Source organism: Acyrthosiphon pisum, chromosome A2 (assembly GCF_005508785.2).
Source record: "Acyrthosiphon pisum isolate AL4f chromosome A2, pea_aphid_22Mar2018_4r6ur, whole genome shotgun sequence".
Lineage (NCBI taxonomy): Eukaryota > Metazoa > Arthropoda > Insecta > Hemiptera > Aphididae > Acyrthosiphon > Acyrthosiphon pisum.
Window position 1 is genome coordinate 59,726,078 of NC_042495.1, and position 22,647 is coordinate 59,748,724.

At 30.8% G+C, this 22,647-nt stretch overlaps 1 protein-coding gene across 1 annotated transcript in view; it reads right to left on the reverse strand.

The window, feature by feature from the left end:
• Nucleotides 1-3,451: 3,451 nt before the first annotated feature.
• The window catches only part of LOC100163718 (neuropeptide CCHamide-2 receptor-like), a 138,614-nt gene continuing 119,418 nt past the window's right edge, over nt 3,452-22,647 (reverse strand). Inside the window, exons 2-3 of the mRNA XM_008187199.3 lie at nt 11,382-11,808; nt 3,452-5,026 (exon numbers count right to left, since the gene is read on the reverse strand). Of these exons, the coding sequence (XP_008185421.1) occupies nt 4,279-5,026; nt 11,382-11,767 (1,134 nt within the window). The 5' untranslated portion in view covers nt 11,768-11,808 and the 3' untranslated portion in view covers nt 3,452-4,278. The remainder of the gene's footprint in view (nt 5,027-11,381; nt 11,809-22,647) is intronic.

The following is a 22,647-nucleotide window of genomic DNA, read 5'->3' on the forward strand; positions in this document are numbered from 1 at the left end:
AAAATGTTTATTCACGTGCTGGGTGTACATTGGGTAATTCCCCAAAATCATAATATTCATTGTTACTTGTTTTGTATTCTTTTATCTCATCTAATTAATGTGCACATTTGTTGTATAGATTGTAGATTGTCTTATTACTCAAATAAAAAAAAAAAAATTAACTATAGTGATTAGTAAACTTGTAATACAAAATTATTATTGCAAATTGTTTAATTGAAATTTATATTCCAACTGTATTAATATACAATATGTAGATTGTAGGTACCTATTTGATATTATGAGTAATACCGACTACCGTATCCGGTGCCTACCTATACAACAGTGTATAATATGATATACCTATAGTAAAATAGAGTAGGTATACCTACTTTGGTAATTACAGATAAAGTATTCATACTGTAATACTGTATTATTTTATTTTAGATACATATATAATTAGGGTTTTTTTGAAATAAAGACAAATTTTCGATAGTTCGATCTTCGATGCATTTTTCTACGTCTATGGATATACGTATATGGACTACGATTGACAATCATAAGTGTTCACTTATAGCATGAGCAGTTTGTTTTAAGTTACAAAGCATGGTCTGTTGCTATAAATGAATTTAAACAGTAAATATATTACTATTTTTTAAAAACATGTTAATTTAGCTGGTAAGCGAAATGAACGGGATGCTTTTAAAATTGCCATGTTTAAAACTTCTCAAGTAGTACTTTTATATTATATACTTATGTGATTCAGTTGTTTGATGTCGTGTGTTTTGTTTTGAAAATTTAACACAATCAGTTGTACATTACCATTGCTCTCAGATTATCACATTTAAATTCTTATTTTTTTTTTGCGTGATTGCAACTTGTATGTAACTTTTTTTACACATTTGTTTAGTTAATTAGTTTGAGGAGTAAAGTAATATATGACATGAAATAACCAGAATGATCTCTGATAAAATACCTATTAACAAAGAATACTTGAATATATAATATTTTTAGGAAAAAAAAAAAACAATAGAAAAATAAGGAAATATTTTTTTTTTTAATGAAAGAAAAGCAATTCAAGAAAAATAATATTTGTTTTGAATACAATATACAAGTTGCATATTTTTTTTTAACTTGAGCTTAACATTCAATAATGAACATTATTGTTTAAAATTGTAATTAATTTTACTGTATATATCAAATGAAAAATACTTAATTGTTACTATGAAATACTGTATTACTTAACGTAAATACTTAACGTACCTATTATACATTTATAATAATACAATGTTAATAATTAAAAACTTTAAAAAAAGGAACAATTCTACATAATAATATTATAATATATAAATGACAAAATAATGACCATTTTTTTGTTCGTGGAGGAAATACAGTTATAGGTATCTACTTAAATTGTATTTTCCATGGAAGTATTATACTATATGAAATTAAATTAATTTAATTTAAATCCAGTTGATTTAAATTTTTTTCTTTTGTTTAATGATTAACTATCTGTTATTTTTAATAATAATGAGTTATATAATTCAAAATTAATTAATCATAACATTAAGTTAACAGTAAAATGATAATAAAAACTCATAAATCTAAATAGTATATAGGTACTTTTCATTTCTAAAAAATTACAACCAGTAGTGTTTGTAACACGATCATTATATTTTTTATATGAAATAATAGCAGTACGACAGTAATGCATTATATCTATTTCATAATTGATTTTTAATAACGAATTCAACATTAAAAGATCCCATTTTGTTTTGTTATCATTATCATCATAATTTTTTTTAAATTAAGACGTAACTAATCATTTGTATTACAATTTATAACTTATAACAATAAAATATGATAGATCTTTTATTTTGGGTGTAGTGAATGCTGAATGTATTTATCTAAAATAATTAATAATAATAAAAATATTTACGTAATACTTACATACATTATTATATTTAAATGTATTATATGCTTCTATAAACATTTAATTTTAAATATAGCAATATAAATAAATATCATATATTTTACGAAATAGCTTACCTATGCTAAAATTAAAACTTTATAACTTTTATTGCTGCTATTGGTATTATCACTAAGTATATACACAACCAGTTATTACTTCAGATTTGTTTGACATGCATTTTTTTTTAAGCCGATCAAACCTTTATGAAATTTAAAATGCACAATGTGTGTATAGATAGAAAATACTGTGACAATTAGTTCTTGAACAAATTTATTTAAATACAAAATTATATATTACCTGACAACATTTATAAAATCATAATTTTGTACAACTCGTAAGTACTGAAATTTGAAAAGTTGTGATAATTTTTAAATGTTGTACATTTTTGAATTCTTCTGTTATAGTGTTACGCATAATATGAAAGTTCCAATATCAAAATATTCAGTTATACTACAGGGGCGTTTTAAGGTGGCAATGAATCACCACCTGTGGCTCTTTGTTGGTTTCATGTTAAAATTTATAGAATTGTTTGTCAGACGCCAGTATTTGATAATCAACATTAATTCTAGAAATTAGTAATTTATAATAATATTCAGACCAGAACGTAATTTTATACCGGGACTTATTTTTATGTAACATTTATATTTTGTGGTATCATTTTTGATTGTTCTACCGACTAACCAAATAAACTTTTTAATAATTTAACGAATGAGGTGGGTTTGATTAAAGATATGATTATTTATATATCTTGTAAATTATAATATAATCTACATTTAAGATCATAATAATATTTTTTTTTCAAGTGGTTGAAGTAATTTCCGAAGTGCAAATCGATAATATAGTACGTATTTCAATATATGTATTAGTATTACTTGGGCAGCCCAATATTTAATTCAATCTCGCCTCTTAGACGCGTCATCTCGAGTAGGTTTTTAAATTGTATGTAACATTGATTGTCCTAAAAGAAACCATTCAGGACGCATAGTGTATGAGGTATACTTATAAGATTAAGTATAGGTACGTAATACAATATTTATAAAAGCAAAACTACATAAGTAAGACTGTGTGCGGACAAAAAAAAATTGAAGTCGCGTAACCGTACAAAGTATAAGCCGATTTTGATATAATATAATAAAAAATCTACGCTTCGGATCGAAATACTTTTCCAACTACAACTGATATCACTGCTATAAAATAATAATAATAATATTATATTATCGTATTTTTTACGGCCACGTATATTGTGAGACGTAGCAGGACTCGTATAGCTGGAAACTTGTCGAACGAGACAATTTCTCTTAAAGCCGACGTCAGTACTTACACCTACTACGAATACATCTATATCGTATTTTATATATATACATTGATTATATCTATAGCGGTAATATGGATTCAGAGGAACAATTTACGAGGAAGTCGTTGCGGGCAGTGGCGGTAATGTGCCGACATTACTCGTGTCGCCGAGTTCGGGACGAAAGTTGTGCAGGCGAAAAGAAGAAAGAAAGAGATGCGGATGAAGACCAACGTTGAAAAATAAATCGTTTTTGTATAATACTATTAATACTCGTAATATAGCGCAGTGATGGCGAAGGCGTGTCGTCGTATAGCCGTTTATACAACCATACTATAACGAATTTCGATAATATCACAGATCATAATATTATTATTATTATTATTATAAAACAGACGGTGAACTTGGGGGGGGGGGGGAGGAACAATGTGTTTGATAAAAAGGCGCTGTGATTGACCCGTGATCTCTGTGCACAATCCACGACATTACGTAGGTGCATTACGGAAATGCACGTACACAAATACATATTTTTATGAATTTATTATTATCTCATAAAAAAATAGCGGCGGGATGCAAAACAACATTATAGGTCCCTCCCCCCCATCTACGGTATTAACGCTGTGGGTATAACAGTATAGTGGTATAGACCGACGTTCGAAGTACCGTGCGTGCTCGTGTATGGTAAGTATGGTAACCGATGACACGTCCTCAGAACGGAAAAAAATCCTATCACCCCACAGCGTATTACACCGCACATTATAATATTGTACTATACAAACGATGAGGTGTGTCCGAGTCTAGACTCGTCACCACCCGCGGATGTTATTATAATATTATACCAAGATCTGTGATAGTATCGCTAACGTTACCCAGATAAAATATATCCGTTTGACGTAACCTAGGTATATCACGCGATCGCCGTCACCGCCCTCGTCATCGGCGTTATAATTATATAATATTATTATCGTAATCAGACGACGTTGAAGTCCTCAGGGCGTTTGCAGCCGTTGGCGTTGGGCCTTCCGCCACAGGCCGCCCGTCAGGTGGCGTGGCCGAGCGTGTGGCTGGTGACGACCGAGTTGAGTCGCCGGCACGACGTGCTGTTGACGTGCGTCAGGTTGATGTCCTGGATGGTAGACTCGACGGTTGCCGGGCCGGACCGGGTGAACGGGCAGCAGCAGAACAGGTACCGGTTGAAGTGTTTGCGGAACACGCCACTGATGAAGTATAACGCCACAGGGTTCACGCAGGAGTTGATGAAGCTCAGGCAGAAGCCGACGATGCGGAACGCGTGCCAGTAGTCGTCGTACTCTTCGTGCGAGTACGGGTTGAAATGGAACCACACCATGAACACGTGGTACGGCAGGAAGCTGATCATAAAAATGACGACGAACGACAGAACCATCTTGGCCACCTTCTTCCGGGCCCGGATTTGGCCCGACTGGCCGGCGTGCTGCAGCTCCCCGGGCATGTTGCGCGTGGACACCATCAGGTGGTGGGCCATCAATAGGTAGAAGCATCCGATCACGCAGAGCGGCACCACGTAGTACGTGAGCAACTTGAACATGACCATGCCGTGTGCGTAACCACTGCCCAGCTCCATCGGAAACGGGTAACAGTATTCGATGGTCATGTTCGTATTGGGTATCGGCTCGGTGGCCAGGTGCGAGAACGTGGCCGATGGCGTGGCCAGAACCACGGCCAATATCCATATGGCTACGGCCGTCATCAATGTAAACGGTTTTGATGACACGTGCCGTCGGATGGGGTTCACAATGGCGCAGTACCTAAACGATAAATAACAAACTTCATTATTATTGTTATTACCTATATGCAGTTATATAATAGTAATTAAAACTTAATTTCCTTAAAATTCATAAGCATAATATTACATAGAATAAAATATTATTATTATCATCGTGTTCACCTAACCTAAATCGCCAAGCTAAGAAACGAATCATATAGCACTATCACCTTAACTATAATTTACTAGCGTATAATTATGCGGCGTTGCCCGGAAAAATAAATTGTGATTGTTCAACTCCTTTTTCAATGTGTAACTTGCTGTAGAAGCAATGTGTTTTTAAGTGTTAAACTGTAAATTATATTATTTTTTAATGTATAGCAATCCCATCCGTGAGATTCGCCTGTAATTATGCGAGCAGTATCGGTAGATCGCGGACTCGTGTTACGTTGGTATGTTAGTGTATAATATAACTCTAAAGTTTCATAGTTATACCACTACGTTTTTACTTAATTCAACCTACGACGCGTAGGATTGGTTAAAATTAATACACAATCCTATACTATAATCCTACGAATTAAAAAATTAACCAAACATTCGAATGTATATAGATAAAGAAGGAAAAAAAAAGTATAGAAAAAAAGCGGGTATGTGGATGTTGCTCTGCTGTACAGTAGGTTACAAGTGGGTCACTGTATAGTGGATTTTATTACATTTGAATTCAATGATATGATATCATTGTATACGAAAAACGATTCTGAGTGTAGACGGTTTATCAATTATCAGTCTGGATAGTTTGTATTGTTATTATTTATTATAGCCTGTAAGTTTAATTAATATTATAATATTATAATTTTTTATTCGTTTCTATAGTGATAATCAAAGCATTAGAAATAAAAATCCCGTTTTTTCGTATTTTTTCGGTGGTTTTCTCGTGGCAAATAACTATTGAGAAAATTAAAAAATGACCTCTTTAAGTACCATCTTGATCCATTTTGCTAAAAGATAAGATACTGTATGTTGAAATCGAAATACTGCTTCTGCTAGAAATTTTGTATACAGGATAGAAAAAAAAAAAACCATTGTAAAACCACTAGATCCTCGCTCCGCACAGAATATAAAAAAAAAATGCAAAAATATTATACTTTTATTATTTTAATCTGCAACCAACAGCAACCATACAATAAGCTAAAATATTTTTTACTATTTAGTTTATTTTTAGTTTGACCATGGCACCACTGTCATTTCATCACCACCACACATTCCTCTAACTTCTAAGAACCGCAACCGAATAGGACTAAATGTATAATATGTAAGAACATGCTCCACAATGTCCTCTTTAATTAAAAAAATTTAAAGGAAATCGGTAAATGCGTTCTCATGACAAAGGATTAGGGGCCATTTTGATATATAGTGTAGATAAATATCCAGAAATTGAAATATTGGCAAAAAAATATCAGGATATGAGAGTGTGGTTTAAAGATAAACTCTACCTATAGAGTGAATACTTAATATAATTAAATCAAGTTTGAGGTAAGACTGGAAAAATTCCTCACGCTTTTGATATAAACTGTTGGTGGTTTTGGTGAAACTATATTATGTGTGTGAGTTTGGGTCTTGCTTAGAAGTGTGCTTTCATTTGGGGCATTTTGTGGTATCTTAGGTATAAATATTTATCGTTTCTTATCCAATACCTTAGGACTTGGGCGAAAGCGAAGATGATGATAGATTTAATTTGATTGGAGTTGAATTTTTATTTGTAATACCGTGATTATTGTAAGATTGGGCCTCCATTATACGTAATAGCACATAAATTGCGCATAAAACAACTATAAGGGAATAGGCCTAACGAACGCTGAATTTATCGTGTAGATTGCCGTTAGACTGGAATAGCTGTATAATTGAAGAAGAAAAATGAAGCGAGCTTGAATGGTGAATCAACCTGTATAAATCTACAGCCTATATATTTACAATACAAATATCTTATTTTAATTGAATTTAACATGAATCGAATTAGTGACCTATATGGAACACTTATAGAAGAATAAATATCATTCATTATTCATACCACGATTCATAGGAAATGAGAAATGAGTTCGAAGTTCGAACAAACTACATACGTACAATCAGGGGCGGACTTGCCATTTTTCCGCCCCTAGGCATTACAGCACTAGTGCCCTTTACATTGGCGTGCTCCCACGGTGGGGGGTGGGGTGGGGGTACTCAAACCCGGATTAAGACATTTCAAGGCCCAGAGGCCAGTTTTAAAAGAGGCCCCTGTACGAAAAAAAAAAAATAATAGCTTGTTACGTATGTTTATAATGTATATATTATTTAATGTTAGGTACCTGTTATAATAAATATATATAGATATTAGGTACCTGGCAATAAATAATATATCATTTATTTATAAATTATAATGTATAAACTTTCTTCTTCGCTAAATAATCATCGATTTTTTTAAGGTGATTTATGCAGTTTTATAGCCTATAACGAAAAAAGTAAAGAACAAGTCTGAGGCCCTTTTATAAATTTGAACTATTGAGGCCCGGGGGCCATGGTCCCCTCTGGACCCCCCCCTTAATCCGGGCTTGAGGGTAATGTTCCATGAAATAAACTATAAAAATTGGATGAAATCTATAAGATTTCTGAGCAGTATGCACTATGCAGGAGACGGTCGACAGTGCCAGCGTCGCGCGTCGTCGCAATGTTTATTATTATTAATTACTTTATCAAGACATCTGATTTCCAGAATTAATTCCAGTATTCTAAAAATGCTGAGGCGGTTCAATCCAATTTTATTTACTTGCTAAGAACTGTGCGAGCGATCCCCCACCTAGCTAGTAGAGCGGCTATAACAATGTACCCGGCGGCCCGAGGCAGTATATTTGACTGCCTTGGCTTGCGTTTTGCGCATGCGCTATTCACAATATTGTATATGTTTACGCCGTACACCCGTATACTACCTCCCATGCATTAACATAGGCAACGCCGGCAACTGCCTCGTCGAGTGCGCACTGGTAGCAGGATTGAACCCAAACTGCAAGGTTAGGTGTTATAGCTTATTAATTAAAACGTTACTGCGACGGGGCTACGAGAGCCATTCTACTTTTTCATGCAAGTTTTATACAAAAAAAAAATTAATATCAAATATAAATTTAGGTAAATATAATAAATTATGAAATTATGAAAAACTAAAAAGTAAAAATTAACTAAAAATTGCGCCCCAATCAATTTTGCGCCCTAGGTACGTGCCTTGGTGGCCTATGGGTAAATCCGCCCCTGCATACAATAAATAATGTTGTACTTTCAAAATAATAATTATTTTTAAATTGTTATGCGCACGTTTGAGTAATAACTAAAATGGAAATGCCACCACAAGTACCATACGAATACAATTATTCAAAGAGTATGTGAATAAACATTTTGTCATTTTGATTTATCACAAAAATAATTTATACTTCATACACATACAATTCTCATTAGCCATTTTACTTGTTCATTTAAAAATATCGTTGAGAATGACATTACTCAATGATGTTATTATTATTATAATACGTTAATGTAATATATTTTTATACGGGAGAGTATATATTATATATTATGCTATACTTTTTAATGATTCTATATTTCATGCCATTAATTGTTTTAAAATGTGTTAAGGATGTCGGTGCCGGTGCGTTTTTTGGGAAAAAAACATGTCTTACAGGAAAAACTCTCACGACCTGTAGAATTGTCGTACTTCGTAATTTTTTTTTATCTTAAAGTAGAGAACATTTTGTCGGTCGGATCAAAGCCCGATTTTGAAAACTATAATTATAGAAACTGGAATATGCATTTGAAAAATGCATAATATTTGTCCTTTTTCAAACATATTTTTCTACTACTATTCAAAGAAAAATAAAAAATCGAGCTTTGATCCGACCTGAAGAAACTTCTCATCTTTCAGATAAAAAAAAAATTAACGAAATCCGACAATTCTACAGGGAGTGAGAGTTTTTCTCGTGAAGTCATTTTCGTTGATATAATACACCGTATTGAGCCCGTCTAAATAAGTATCGAGCTGTAGATTAGTGGAAAAGTATTATAATTAAGGCAATAACTAAAATATAAAACATAATATTCAAATAGCATAGAAATTTTGAAAATTGGAAACACTGGCACCGACACCCTTAAGTAAAGGAAATAAAACAGACATTTTATACCAACCAATTTTAAAATTGATAAAAATATATTTAAGGTTTCAAAAAATTATTAATATGAAATCGTTTGATACTTTTATATTTTCAATAGATGTATAATTATTTAAAGACATAACAAGTTTAAAATAGATTAAAATTATAATAGTGAAGTGTAAATACAGATTACTGGGATTTCCAGCTGATACATTATATCCATACATTTTTTTACCACTTACACATGAATTATATTCATTAATAATAAATTTGAGATTACAAATGTTAGTTTTTAAGTTATTATATTTAATTTTTAACAAGTAAAAATAATTACAATAAGTTAATAATAATGTAAACAATTGTTTTTTGTTAAGTTCAATAGCTATTATTGCCATCTCAATCGTCACATTATTTTGTTTTAAAATTGATTAAATTGCGTTTAAAGTAGAATAAGATGGAAATTAATATCTAAACGTACCTACACTTTGGCATTTTTTCTTAGTGGTGTCTCTAGACACCCCTTTCCAAAAGTCAACATGTCACATATTTAAAACTCAACCATTTTTACTAATATTGTATTTATGTATATGTATTATGTATATGTATTATGTATCTGTATATGTATACAGATTGTGAATATTTCCTTTCACAATAATAACAAAAAATATAGAAATTAAATTAATGTATACAATTAGGTATATAATTAAAAGTTTTACAAATAATTTTAATTTTATTGAAAATCATTTAAACATAATTTATAGTTAATATTATTCTATACATTATATAAATATAATATTATGTATGATTTGTACAAGAGGTTTTAACTCGAGATCCTAAAAATAACTGCTGTAGAGGAGTGTGTGCCGTTTACGTGAGGTATTCTATTGAAACCATAACAATGGCGATGGAATCGAAAGGCTAAAATGGTTTCAATGGGAGTTTGCATCAGAAAATAATAGAAATGTGTAGTATATTAAATCGAATAAATGATAAATTGGTTTGAAAATGTATACCATCATAAAGTACTAAATGTTCGGATCAGTGGCATAGGTACGCATAATGTTCGTTTATATTGGTTGGAGCCTGACTTGAAGGGGGACCTGTGTAATAAAATGTTACACATTTTAATAGAAATCATAATAAATGTTTTTGCAGGGATGGATACAATATATTTTTTCTGACTATTACGATTCCCAAGGCAAGCTAAACAATAACTAAGATAAAAAATAATGTTACCTAACAACTTCGCGTGAAAGTACCTATAGATTTCCCATAGCAATCGATGAATATAATATATATATCTAATAACCTAACCATTAACTCCCCTTAAGCCTAACCCCAAAAAAAACAGACTGTCAAAATATGTATACTGATTTTTTGTAAGGTTTCCCCTACGCCCGGGCCAAGCCGTTACCATAGCAAACTTGTCGATCTCCCCAGTACACGTCCTTGGTTCGGATACAATTTTTTTTGTTTTTGCTATTACGCGTTTCTAAAAAAAATTGGAATTCGAAAGTGATAAACACATTTCAAGTACCTATGAGTCTTTAGGATAATAACTAGTATACGGATAAAACCTTATAAAACTTTTAAAAATCTTAGTAAAACGGTAAAGATCAAAATATCCGTCTCGCATAAATTTTTTTGATATTTATATCCTTCTAAAAACTAAAAAGGAGTAAGTAGGTACATGTTTTTGAATCTGTTTACTATAATTTAGTGTTTACAATATTAAACTAGGAAGTTTGTTTTGATGCAATATAAAATGTATTTAGATAATGTCAAATATTTGAACTTTTTTAATTTAATGAAAATTCATGTCAAGGATTTGATGACGCAAAGATCTCGAAGACATTGCTGCCAATTGAAATTTAATAAGTACTCTATTGAAGTTCTGAATCCTGAGTGCAAGTTGTGGAGCGGTTTCAGGTTATCTTAAAAAGTACTTACTCTTATCTCAATCACTATTACGTCAGTTAAATACCTTAAATTCGACTATTTATAAGTCACATTTTATTTGCATTGAAAAAATATATCTTTTAGCCTTGTCCTCGTACATCCATTTATCGGATTGTTATTATCCAGTAATACCTACATATTATTTGATTTCCATATTATTATGTACTATTTTCGTTTAAGGTAATTTTATAATATATAAAATACAAACATAAATATTATCCTTTTGAATTTTGATTTTTTTTATAAAAACAAAACGCGACTCACCTCTCGGCGCTGAGCGCGGTCAGCGTGAACACGGACACGCCGATGGACACGTCCTTGGTGGCCTCACTGAGCTTGCATATGAGCTCCCCATATGGCCACGACTCGACCGTGTACACGGTGGACGTGAACGGCACGCACGTGATGATGACCAGCAGGTCGCCCAGTGCCAGGCTCAGTATGTACGTGTTAGGCACACTGCGCATGCTCCGGTGCCTGATGAACACCAACACTAGTGTGCCGTTGCCCAGTACGCCCACTACGAATATCATGGCGAACACCACCGGAACGATGTACGTCTCCGGCCGGTTAGAGTACGGTTCGTAAACATTGTCGTCCGATATGTCGCCGACACCCGTGTGGTTCGTGGCGATCGCCGCCGCCATCATGACCGATTTGACCGTGGTTGCTGCCACCGTGGATTCTGTTGCTGCAAGACAAACGAACAAAACGGTTTAAACAAGCAAAAAAAAAAAAACTGATACCGAAAATATAGCGCTGACCCGGGAAAACGTTCCGGAATAGTGTTGCCCGTAAAGAGTTTTCTATATTTTTTTTACCGGTGGCACTCGACCAAAATAAAAAACCAATGGAAGTACCGGCTGGACTTAATAATATTATATGAAAGTGGTAGCTCTGATAGCTTTTGTGGTTTCCGAGATTACCGAGAACTATAGCAGACGCACAATCGTTATTTTTATCGGTGGATAAAGACTATAATAAAAAGCGCCAAAATCACAGGTACTCGTTTGCTTCGTCCCAAATAATATGTAGAACTGTATCGTTAAAAAACGACAAACGTACAATATTAATCGACAAAATGTATTACGATAGAGCATCACAGTTTTTGTGTTATATAAAATACTTATAACTTACCTATAACTTATGACATTATAATATGTACCTATAGGTTACGGGGTAAGCATTCACGTATAATCTATACCGCAGTGAACATTAATAATTTTATAATTCAATTACGAATAAAATAGCCAATAGGTAGTTGTTTTTTTCATTTTATTTTAAAGAAAATTGTAGATTTTATTAATTTTTACGATTTTTAATTATGGAATATATTTTAAATACCTAGCTATCTATTATTATAAGATACTAATATTGATGCACATAATATTTCTTTTTGATATCTTTGGCACTTATGTCCAACTAATTTTGGCGCTATTACCTATATCATAATATGATAAAGTCATTTTTATATATCTATAGATTATACAGAATAATAAAGATATAATAAAAATTCCGTGATACGATGGCAGCGAAGTTGATTCCTATGCATAGATATATCATATATACAACAACTAGATACTAGATAGCCGTTTCCTTCTTGTCATCGAAGTCGGCCAACATTTACAAAGCAGGCAATGTTTACAAAATAATATTATCATAATATATATACGTATAGATAAATATATATATATTAATAAATGTAAAACAAATGTATACATTGCCTGCTTTATAAATGGTGACCGACTTCAACATTGGTCAAGGCAGTGGAATAATGGAGCCCCTACAACTTGGACAGAACATTATTTTATTAAAACAAGTAAATAGGGAGGAGGTAAATAAGAAAAAGTCTAGATCAGAGGATCATTCAGGTGCCTATTAATTTGTTTCAGATAAATCGTTATCTTTTCAATAACTTTTAATCTGATTGCATCATTTTGACTCGGTCGCTATGAACTCGTAATCGTCACCCTCGCAAATAATGACTGACGATAAAACTGAATTTGAAATTTTTAACATCAACGAAAAGTATGTATTATTTAAAAATATATCGCGACCCACTTTTGGGAACCTCTGGCCTAGATTAATTTAACTGTAAATTATTATTTTTTTTTCATTTCACATTAAATATAGGTAGTATAATATAAATTTAAAAGTAATTGTAAAATAACCAGGAAATGTTGAACATTCTATTTTTATTGAAGAAATACCTTTATAGATTTAAGATTGGCAAAATCGTAAATTACTTCTTTGAAGTCTATGTTTTTGAGCATATCACATTCTATTGACATCTACGAGAAACTGTTCAATCTTTCTTGTAGCATTGTTCTTCTTAATTAATTTTCAATTCATTTCAATTTGGACAAAGAGCGTTCTCCACTGCAGTTAGTTACCTACCATCATGCTCAATGCAATTACTACTTTTGGAAATGTGTCTTCAATTTTATTTTATTTCAAAAGATGATATATTCCCTAGGTATATATTATCAGTTTCTTCATTTTCATTATAAACATGTTCCAAGTATTCTTTTAAATGCAGACATTCTATTTCCAACTCTGCCTCATTAACATCTTCGTAATAGATTTTTGCAAATTCTTTCAATTCGGTTGGTGGTCTGGCAAGAGCTAGCGGCCCCATAGATCACGGGGCCCTGGGCACGTGCCCAAAGTGCCCAATGGGAAAGAGGTGCATGATGCCGATGTCTAGAATCCAATGAGATTTATACCATTGAGAAAACGTATACCACGTTCGCTGTTTGTACCTGATTGTCTACATTTTTTTATCGAAACAAAACAACTTAAGACGTACCTATTAAAAAACCATATACATTTGCAGCTATATTATAGTTTCAGTGGGTCGTTCATTTTAGTTACGCATTTCACGTCAGTCACATTCACGACAGTTCATGCGCTTGCTAGGTATTATACATTACGTGTAACATTCAGAGTGTAACTACAAAAACAACTCCGTGAAGTTGGCATTAATTGTACAACAAAACACATACACAAAATCTATCTAAATCTGTGGTTATTGAACTGTTGGACTTGGTGGAACTTGGCACATAATTTTACATATTTTTCACTTTGAACTTTGTGATGATATATAGGATCACAGCTAGTGTTAAAATGTACATACGATCAAAGACTTTACGATAGCTGGTCAAACCATATATGGTACCTATAATACTTGAATTATTGGATTCTGGATTTTATGCTATACAAAACATAGCAATTTGTAATTCCGAGTTCACGTACTACGTACCTAACTACAACTACGTTTTATAAATCTGATAAAATTGTAATTTATTTTACCTACCCGCACGTTTTGAATCTCACGAGTTCATGTGAACGTTCCTGATTGTCTACCTTAGTATTGTTCGACACTCTATCTTCAATCATTTCCATCATCATTTCTACTTTTGAAGTAAAACAATTTTTTTTTCAAATAAGCATGTTATTACTTATTATTCAATCTACTTCCACTATTATACTCTTCTCTTTCTAATATTCGAAGAAATATTTCATGTTCAAATAGTATCTAAATATATACCTATTATATTATTATATACTACAAATCGGTCGAACAATAAAGAGGATGATTATAATAATAACGAAGGTACTAATCCTTCTTGATAATGTTGTACATCGTATGAGGAAACGTGTGTCTAGGTTATAATAGATAATATTATATTATGTTTCTGCGGAAACCGTGCATATACGACTAAAATCTAATACGACTGAACAATGGGTACTTCATTGATGCATAACAAACGATTCCACGTAATCGACTAAAGTATTTACGAGTAGTTATATAATTTATTATAATACTTCGTGTACAATTTATTGTGATTTATGATGACGCGAACGTGCTCAATGAAGGCACAGGCGTGTATGGTTGTACGCGGGCCACTCAAAACCGGTGGTACATGATTAAACTTCAAATTTCACATTGTGGTACAGTCGGTAAACATTACCAGCTAGTGCACCGAGGGTATTATCCTCTGAACCGCGTCACACAGTGGTTCAAAAATGAAAATAGTTGGCCAAAATTCTAATTTTCACAGTCATCTTATAAAATGATCTGTTACTTCTATAAACATTTTTTTAATAATAATTCGTATTTGTACACCGACTTAACGGGCCTGCTCGTGACATGTTTTTTTTTCAAAAACATTTCTTACAGGAAAAACTCTCAAAACTCGTAAAAAGATTTCAATAATTTATTTTTTACTAGATTTTGTTTTTTTAATTTTTTTATATTTTAAATTCAATGGTATACGCCAATGTAAAACAAAATATAAAAGTAATTTTATGCGTTAAAGAACTATGAATTCAAACATTTATTGATATTTTATAGATTATCATCCTTAGGATCAATTTTTTAAATATTTAAAATATAATTTAACGCGTTTTTTTCGGTTAGAGTCTAACGACCCGAGAGGCTAACCGTTAGACAGTGGGTCGTACTACTATTTAAAATATATTTTTAGATTTTATATTATACGCATTATTTGTCGAATTAACGGACATGACTGCTTAGGCAGTTATGCGCATTACTGTAATTTGGTAGTCACTTTGATAATTTATTGGTCATAATTCATAGATTTTTATATATTTTTAGGATATTTAATTTTTTTTGTCCGAATTTTAATTGTTAGTAAGTCACAAAAGGACAGTAAATAATTTTCAATGTGTCGAAGCCATAAAAAAACGCAACTGCTCTAGCAGTCATGCCATTTTACGACTTTTAATTACCCTTTCAAACTGCAAGTGCTCACTACAACGAAACGAGCAAACATGAGAACCAATGATGATATTTTTCTAATTAGTTGATGGTGGTCAAAGTGATAGTGTCAATATCGTGACGTAACTTGATGAAAAAATAATTAAATTTGTATATTTATTAATTAAAATATATGTATTACTATTATAATATTATTAATTTATTTGTAACATTGTTCATTTCCATCGCCTCATACTGGTTAATAACAGTCGTAATTTAATGAACTGGTCATTAAAAACTATCTTAGTATCTAATCCAACATAGATAAAATGATAAATAGGTACTTCAATTTTGTTTTGTTTTATTTGTTGTAGAAAATTGAACTATATGACGATTATTGACTATCAAAATTATTATGAAAAAAACTATATTTTGTCCACTTAGATTATTATTTGATTTTTATAATAGGTAATACTATTATGCGATACATTTTACATATTTATACACGCCTTGGGTAATATAAAAAAAATTTTGGTATCTTTTTTTGAGGATTTTCAATTACAAAATATCGACTTTTGGTATACTATTTTCATTTTTTAACCTCTGTGCGTTCGTTGACTACTGCAGCTGAGGTCCAACACCAACAGGAAATCAAATTCAGTAGGTACTATAATATATTATTATTATTTGTAGAATTAAATTTTTTCGGTTATGTAATGTTCTCTCTATCAGGTATTATAGTATGTTGTCTATGCACGACATCGTTATAAATATTAAATGGAATTAGGATTCATAGAACGTGTAAATTATGTTTTTTTTTTGATTTTGTAAAGTTAGTATCCAGTCATTTCTTAAGTTATTTATTTTATTTATGAAATTAAACCAACAATTCTGTTCATTTCATTTAAATACCATTGTGTTCGTTCGCTAAATGTTTCTTTCCTTAATTTTTTTTTTTTAGACGTAAATAAATAAAAGTCAGAATTGAAACGCAAGAATGATCTCCTTCACCAGCGGCCAACCACTTTTGCTGCGGCTAGATAGAGATAATCATTATCTCTATTGTCTCAAGTATAAGAATTATGAGAAAAAAATCAAAAGTCTATTGTTTTCCGTTATTTGCTCCTTTCGTTAGCATTGAGCTTTATGCGTTTTCTGTTAAGATTTTACAAACCGTTCCAAAGTCTTTCAAAAGATTTTCAGTAACATTGCCAATTTATTTATGATTTTTCAGAATCACTTTCAAGGGCTTCGACAAATTCTTTTTGTAAAACTACGCCTACTCGTCTCATTGTGTCTCTCATAGTCCATAGATTATTTTAACAAACGTGATGGTAGTGAATCATTATATAATTTTATATGTTATGTTTACATGAGTACTACTTATAGTATAGTATAGTATAGTAGGTATATATATTGACACATTGTGTTGGACATTTATTTACGTGACATTATAATGCCTGGCATAACATGACTCCGGGAGATCGAATTTGTAATTTATTACGAGTAAGTCCACTTATTATGACGTGTTCGTTGTTCGATACACCATTTACATATTTAGATTTTGTATTACTAGCTCTATGTAAGCCGTGTAATTAGTTAGTCATAAGCATGGCCTGGATTTTCTTTCAAAAAATATTTTAGAATATGCACACAAATTTTCAATATAGGTCCTATAAAAAGAATATTTATTTTAATTTTTATCAATTCTTCAAGAAAATAATGGGTCCCACATGTTCGTACATAATGTATAAAATATTAAATTTATTACGAATCAATATAAATGGCATTAGATAACAGAAAATTATAAATTTATTACGATTTAAATTACTGAGAAAAATATAAATTTATCAGGATGGCCGTTCGAGTATCTTACGCTCAAGATAGCTTATCAATCCGTTAAAATAAAATATTTAACCAAACTTCGAGTAAAATATAAATTATTTAATTTGATGTTTATACAATAAACTTTTTGTAACTTTTATGTAATTACCCTAAAAATATTTCACTTATAAAACTAAGCTTTACTCAAATTTATAGCAAACATATTCACCCTATATGTGTGAAATAACGATAGGTAAGTATTATGTAAATGTATAACGTACAGATTAAGCGCACACCAAATATAAAATTCTTTTTTTTTTATTAAAAATTAATAATAGACGATTTTCTAGACATTTTGGATAAACTAAAATATGATCATAAACAATTCATTATATTTTTTCATTATTTTGGGAAGTTAACTCTTGATATACTGATTTATTTTATCATTATGGGCGAGAACAGAAATCAGAATGCATACAATTTTCATCAAAGTTATTATTTTTACTCAGGTAGGTAGGTATTTCGTCCGATAACATTTTTCGAGTTTAGGTTATTAAAAACTTTTATGTGGCACAATTATTTGAAATCTAGTTAGTAATAACCTTATATAGGTAATAATTTGAAGAGGTTTAATTTTAATTTTCTCAATAGTTTTTTGAAGTAGGTATAACAGAAACAAATATCGACATAAATAGGAAAGTTTTGAATAATATATCAAAAGACGTGGTTATAATGAAGTTACACTTTTAATTGGATTTTAAATACGCCGATTTCTCATTTCTAATATATTTTATCGTTGCAAGTACAACATATTTATTATGTACTGTTTGACTATTTAGTCAAACGAGCAGTTGAATTTTATCGACCTAGGTATGTAAAATAATAACTTATAAGTTAAGTACCTATAATAATATTTGAAATAAGGAACAACAACGAATATTCTACTTATAAAAATCTTGGAATTTATGTTTATATAGTTGATACTATGGTTATAATATAGGGCTTAACTATAATAATTCTCTCGGTGTGTATGTTTGACGCTATTCTGGCATTGTAAAAACCCTGTTCGACAACGTAGGTAGGTACTTAACGCGTGGCATGAGCGCCATTTCCGGTGTATCGGAAAATCGGATGGACGCACAGCGAACGCGATTATCATGTATTGTAGTTTATGTACGCTTTATTATTAGGTCCATAAGATAAAATATATACACATGCCTTCATTCAGGTAACTTCATTCTATTTATCAGCTATATTATATTATTATATTACATCATATTATTATTTTGTGTGGTTTCCGCCGTTAGAAATCCGCTGTGAGAATAAGAAAAGAAGACCTTTGTAAGACGAAGACAACACATGCGGGTGTGGCGACTTCTTAATAATAAAAATTAGGTCAGAGATATGAAGAAAAATGTGGCAATTTCTTAAGTGAAAAGATAATGAATAAAATTCCAAAGGCGGCCATGGTTCAAACGGGACACCAACTATCCAGTATCTCCTCAATACTGTTCGTACCATAGACATAATAATATTGACTATAGTAATATTATTGTATTATTGTGTCTATGGTCCGTACAACCTGCACGCGGAGGTTTCCTCGATAGTTTATTGTGCAGTCGTGTGTAGCACGTGATAAATACATAACCAAGTACGACCTAACTAGCAACTGTATATAATTGTATACCGTATACGTGGTTTATTGAATGAGCTATATGTATTTGAGAAATTGGAAATAAATATTAACGATATCATACCTAATAAATACCCTCCACGACGATCTTTGAAAAAATGCTATAGCTTTGCTATGTACAGGTCTGTAAAAACCTTGCATTGTTCTTTATTTTGTAATTGTTCTCATTAAATTGCAGTTATACCAACATTTTACGTAGGTACACTGGGAAATTAATATTATCAACGTGAAAATTCGTGTTTTGGCACAAAGTATGCGTATCTGTTTGAATGAGACGCAATTCCGCTCAGACGAAATTACTTAATGCAACATGTTCAAAGTTATGTAAATCTTGTTCTTTGCGTGTTATTATATTTTATTATCTTATAGATAATTATTGTATTATGCTATTATGCATATTGCATTCCTAGACTGTGTAACCCCTTGAGACACATTTTCAGAGCTCTTCATTTATTTTCACAGGGCATAGGTTAAAAACATAAACATAGGCTTGAAACGTAGGTAGGTACAGTATTTTTGAGCAACAAACTTTATAGATGACGTAGTTTATGAACACAACTATGTAAAATGCATTTTGTTTGTTTGTCATAATAAGTTGAGATTATGTTTTACACGACAGAAATTTGTTTCAAACTTATATAATTAAACGTGTATTCTATACAAATGTTGGACAATACCTTATTTCGGACACAACCTGATCATAATATTGAAGCAACTGATCATTGATTACTATACCAACGACAGTCATTATACATTTATAGGAACCATAAATAGTATTACATTTACGTAATTTGCTGAATTACCACCGAATATTTACAACTGCACAATCGATGGTCCATCTGAGTTGCACGCATAGCGCAGTATATATTTATAATATTTATAATCACTAATTATATTATATTTTTAACTTTAATTGTCTCTACCTATTACGTTTAACCATATCTATATCTACCACTATTAACAACTATTTGTAAATTTATAATTTATAATGAGCGAGTGTAATAATACTTGGTGCATTGAAACAATAAACAAGTTAAATAAAAAAAAAAAGGTGGGTAAGTGGATGTCACTCTGCTGTACAGTAGGTTACAAGTGAGTCACTGTATAATGGATAGTATTAAATTTGAATTCAATGATATAATATCACTGTATAAGAAAAACGATTCTGAGCGGAGACAGTTTGTCAGTCTAGATATTAGACATACCTATTATAGGTATACTTATCTATAGTATTAAAAAAAAATTGATCTATAATAGGTATCAATAATAAATTCAGTCATTAACTCATAAACTGAATCAGTGGCGTAGCCAGGTTTATGTAATGGGGGGTGTTTTAAGTATAAATTAAAACCAAGTTTTTACAGTTTTCGTATATAAATAAATTTAGGGTTCAGGACTTGACTTGTTGCACTAAAAATTATCGAAATAAGCAGTCGAAATTCTCAAAATATTCTTAAATATATGTACTACCTATGTAGCAACATGTTAATATTATTTTTGAAAAATCATAAAACATATTGCAATTTTGGTAATAAAAAACTAAAAAATAAGTAGGAATATAAACCTGATAAATAAATAAATATCAACTTTATTTTTAAAAAGGTGGGTAAGTGGATGTCGCTCTGCTGTACAGTAGGTTACAAGTGGGTTACTGTATAAGAAAAACGATTCTGAGCGGAGACGGTTTGTCAGTCTAGTTATTAGACATACATACTATAGGTATACTTATCTATAGTAATAAAAAAAAAATTGACCTATAATAGGTATCAACAATAAATTCCAAATTAATCATATCACAATATCCATTAGGTAACGCGTTATACATCAAAAACAAACCGTGGTACTATCATAGATATATAATAGTATACTTTAGAAGTTTCAAGTACCCACAAATAATATTATACAATCACAACAAAATAACTAAAGTAGTTATTCCAGGTTTTTTAATACGTAATTTCGTCCAAATTTGAACTTAAAATGACTATAAAAATAAACTGTGCTTATGTATTTCTTAGAATTTTTGGTAACAGAATTAAATATTTACGTGGAATCTTGTTTTGAATTTTCAGTCCTTAGATATAAAAGTTGATTTTATAAATTTTTAACTACAAAATAATTATTCAATTTTAAATTTGGTAAATTTTGTCAAGATTTTAACTTCAAATACTTATAAAAAAAAATTGTGCCTATGTATTTGTAATATTTTTCAACTGCTATTGTAACAATGTACCAGAGCCCTGTATTAATTTTTTACACTTTTTGGCCCAATAGATAAAACTTTATTGATATTTATAGAAAAAAAAAACTAAAAAAATTGAAAACTTACAATGTCCGTAAACAGCTCAAAAAGAGTCAAATTATTTTCAAAATTTTATCGTATATAGAAAATGCTTATATAAACATTCAGTGAAATTTTCAAGTTTCTACAGTCATTCGTTTTTTAATTATAACAAAATAAGAAAATCGTTACGTAAGAAATCGAGTAAATACCAAATGCTGTAAAAATATAAATTTTAAACGCTCATAAAAATTTAATTTGAGTTCCTTATAGACATTTTTTTTTTGATAAATGTAGATTATCCTATAAGGAATCTTGTATTATATTTAAAATCTTAGTTCTAAAAAGAAAAATTTTTACGAATTATAAACTCAAAATAATTAGGTAATTTTCGTGATTTTTCCATATTTGGCAATTTTAGATTCTGATATACCGTCTCCGCTCAGAATCGTTTTTCTTATACAGTGATATTATATCATTGAATTCAAATTTAATACTGTCCATTATACAGTGACCCACTTCTAACCTACTGTACAGCAGAGCGACATCCACTTACCCACCTTTTTTAAACTTTAAATGCTAATAAAAAAAAAACTGTGACTAAGGATTTTTTTTTTTTTCAAATGTCATTGTAATAGTATAGTAGGAGCCTTGTATTAAATTTTCAAGTATTTTTACTCAACAAATAATGTTTTATTGACATTCATAGAAAAAAAAACTAATTAAATTGGAAACTGGAATTGTCCGTAAACAGCTCAAAACAAATCAAAATATTTTTTAAATTTTATCATGTATAGAAAATGGAAATATAAACAACCAGTGAAAATTTCATGTATCTACAGTCGTTCGTTTTAAAGTTACACCAAAAACCAAAATCAATTTTCTCGAAAACAGATTTTGCGTAAAAATTCCCGTTTTTCCTTAAGTTTTCTTTTGTTTTTCACGGCGCTTTTGAAAACTATTAAAAAAATTTTACTTTTGACCCCCCAAAGTACCAACTAGATTCACTTTC